The 2,131-nt window shown below is 41.8% G+C and overlaps 1 protein-coding gene across 1 annotated transcript; it reads right to left on the bottom strand.

The window, feature by feature from the left end:
* Window positions 1-1,284: 1,284 nt before the first annotated feature.
* LOC139189810 (pentatricopeptide repeat-containing protein At2g37320-like) lies at window positions 1,285-2,131 on the bottom strand. The gene is made up of 3 exons (XM_070809041.1): window positions 1,943-2,131; window positions 1,696-1,779; window positions 1,285-1,614 (listed from the first exon to the last, which is right to left on the bottom strand). The coding sequence occupies exons 1-3, from the start codon at window positions 2,129-2,131 to the stop codon at window positions 1,285-1,287; spliced, it is 603 nt and encodes a 200-aa protein (XP_070665142.1).

The raw sequence follows: 2,131 nt of genomic DNA, 5'->3' as shown, positions 1-2,131 counted from the left end.
AGTTTTGAGTTAGGCATGAAGGGAGACGAACTCAATCGCTTGAGAGAGGACGATGGCTGTGATCCATCTCCTGCAGCTTCAGATGCTGAACTTGGGCATGGTGTTCGAGCGACGACAAGACGGAGGGGGGAACTAGAGTTCCTACATTGAACTTGAACATGTACTTCCAAATAATTCATTCTTTGTTTTTGATCAATTTCCAAGTGATGCCTCTCCATTTTGTTCCTGCTGCTAGTTATGAACATTGCTGATACTTCTTTGAAGACATATCTTTGTCGATGAACTTGACTGAAATTTTAACCGTAGTGTAGAAGGACGGATTAGAAATATGGTTCTTGCTGCAGTTGCTCTATTCATTTAGCAACCAAACCTGTTCTATAACAATTTTACAACATTCATTTGGCTAAACACTCATACCACAAAAGCCACAGTAACTCCATTTGTGATGTGTAGCCACCTGTAAATAAGTAGCATCTTTCTCTGACGGCAGCTGAAAATTCACCATAAAAAGTATTCATAGCCATGCGATTCCATATTCCTGTCTAAACGACGACATTCATCAGCCTCCAGTGATGGCAAACTTGATCCACCAAAGGACAGCCTCCGAGCAAACTGCTATTGAGTATCACCTGCTATTAACGTGCTTCTGACGGGCGGAAGGAACTTCAAACCACTCCACTGTCCTTGTGTGAGCATCAGAACTCCGCACCAAAGAAGAAAGACAATCAAATTAGCTGATCAGCAATTCAAATCAATTCCGGTTTCATCCAGCTTAAACATTCCAATACTTCATAAATGTCCTCCACTTGATGGTGCGATCCATCTCCAGAACCAAACCCATAAATTCTTCCTTGAGCTTCAATGCAGCTCCACCCTGGCACCTTCTTTAGATCCATCTCGCTCGCAACTCTCCTCGTCTCTTCTACTTCATCCCATTGTCCGACACTAGCTTGTGTTACTCAACAGAGGAAGGAAGGTGACAGTATTTGGTCGTATTCCTGCTCTAATCATCAGATCAAATCGTTCCAAGGCTTCGAAACCATGTCCATGGCTCCCATAGCCCTCAATCATTGATGTCCAAGTCACTATATCTTTGATCAACATTCTATCAAAACACACACTAGTTGCAGATAGGCTACCACATCTTATGTACATGTTTATTATGGAGGTTTCGAGATGAGTATAGCTTTCCTCGCCTCCGCACAATGATGCCTTATGATGTAGCCATGAATTTGTTTCCCAACTTCAAAGCACCCAGGTTTGTAAATGTATCAACAAGGCTTCTTAGTATCTCAGCCCTTGGTTCCGGACCGAATCTTGCATTTCACGAAACAGTCCAACAGCTTCACTAAACCAACCACTTTGAATGAAGCCAAACATCATTGCACCCCAAGTAATGCCGTTCCCGCGAGGGATTGCTCTGAACAGCCAATATGAGTTTCCTAATTCTCCACGCTTGGCATAGAGGTCCAACAAAGACTTCTGCAAAACGTGATCACGTAACCCACGCTTTATCGCCACACAATTCAAGCTTTCACCTTGGGAAAGAATACCATCTTTGGTCACTGCTGATATAACCAAAGTTAATGTCTCAATTCCCGGCGCCACTTTGCCCTGCATATCATTGAACAAATCTCTTACTTTTGTAACATCCCTTCTCAAATAATAAAAGGTAATTCAGATATTCCAGGAGACAACATCCCTTCTAGCAAGTTCGCTGAAAAAGTCTTCAACTTCGTCGACGGTACATAATTTAGCATACATTCTGTAGATTGAGTTCTGCACAGATGCATCTCACAGTAAACCGTTCTTAATCACATAACCATGAAATTGACTTCCACATATTGCACTTTCAATGCCACAACACCCTTGCAACATCACCAACATTGTAACGGAATTTGGTCCAACTGCAACCTCATTTCATTGAACAAGCACAACCCACAGGCAACATTCCCTTCAAAACATAACCGGAAATCGTCGATGTCCAAGAAAGCAAATCTCTTTGAGACATTTCATCAAACAACTTATGAGAATAACCATGTCCTCCGCATTTCACATAAAAATAAATCATTGTATTACCAAAATACACATCCATTCCAAAACCCATTTGAATTGTCACACAATGAACCAT

Source organism: Malus domestica, chromosome 12, assembly GCF_042453785.1.
Source record: "Malus domestica chromosome 12, GDT2T_hap1".
Taxonomy (NCBI): domain Eukaryota; kingdom Viridiplantae; phylum Streptophyta; class Magnoliopsida; order Rosales; family Rosaceae; genus Malus; species Malus domestica.
This window is presented reverse-complemented; position numbering and strand designations above follow the sequence as displayed.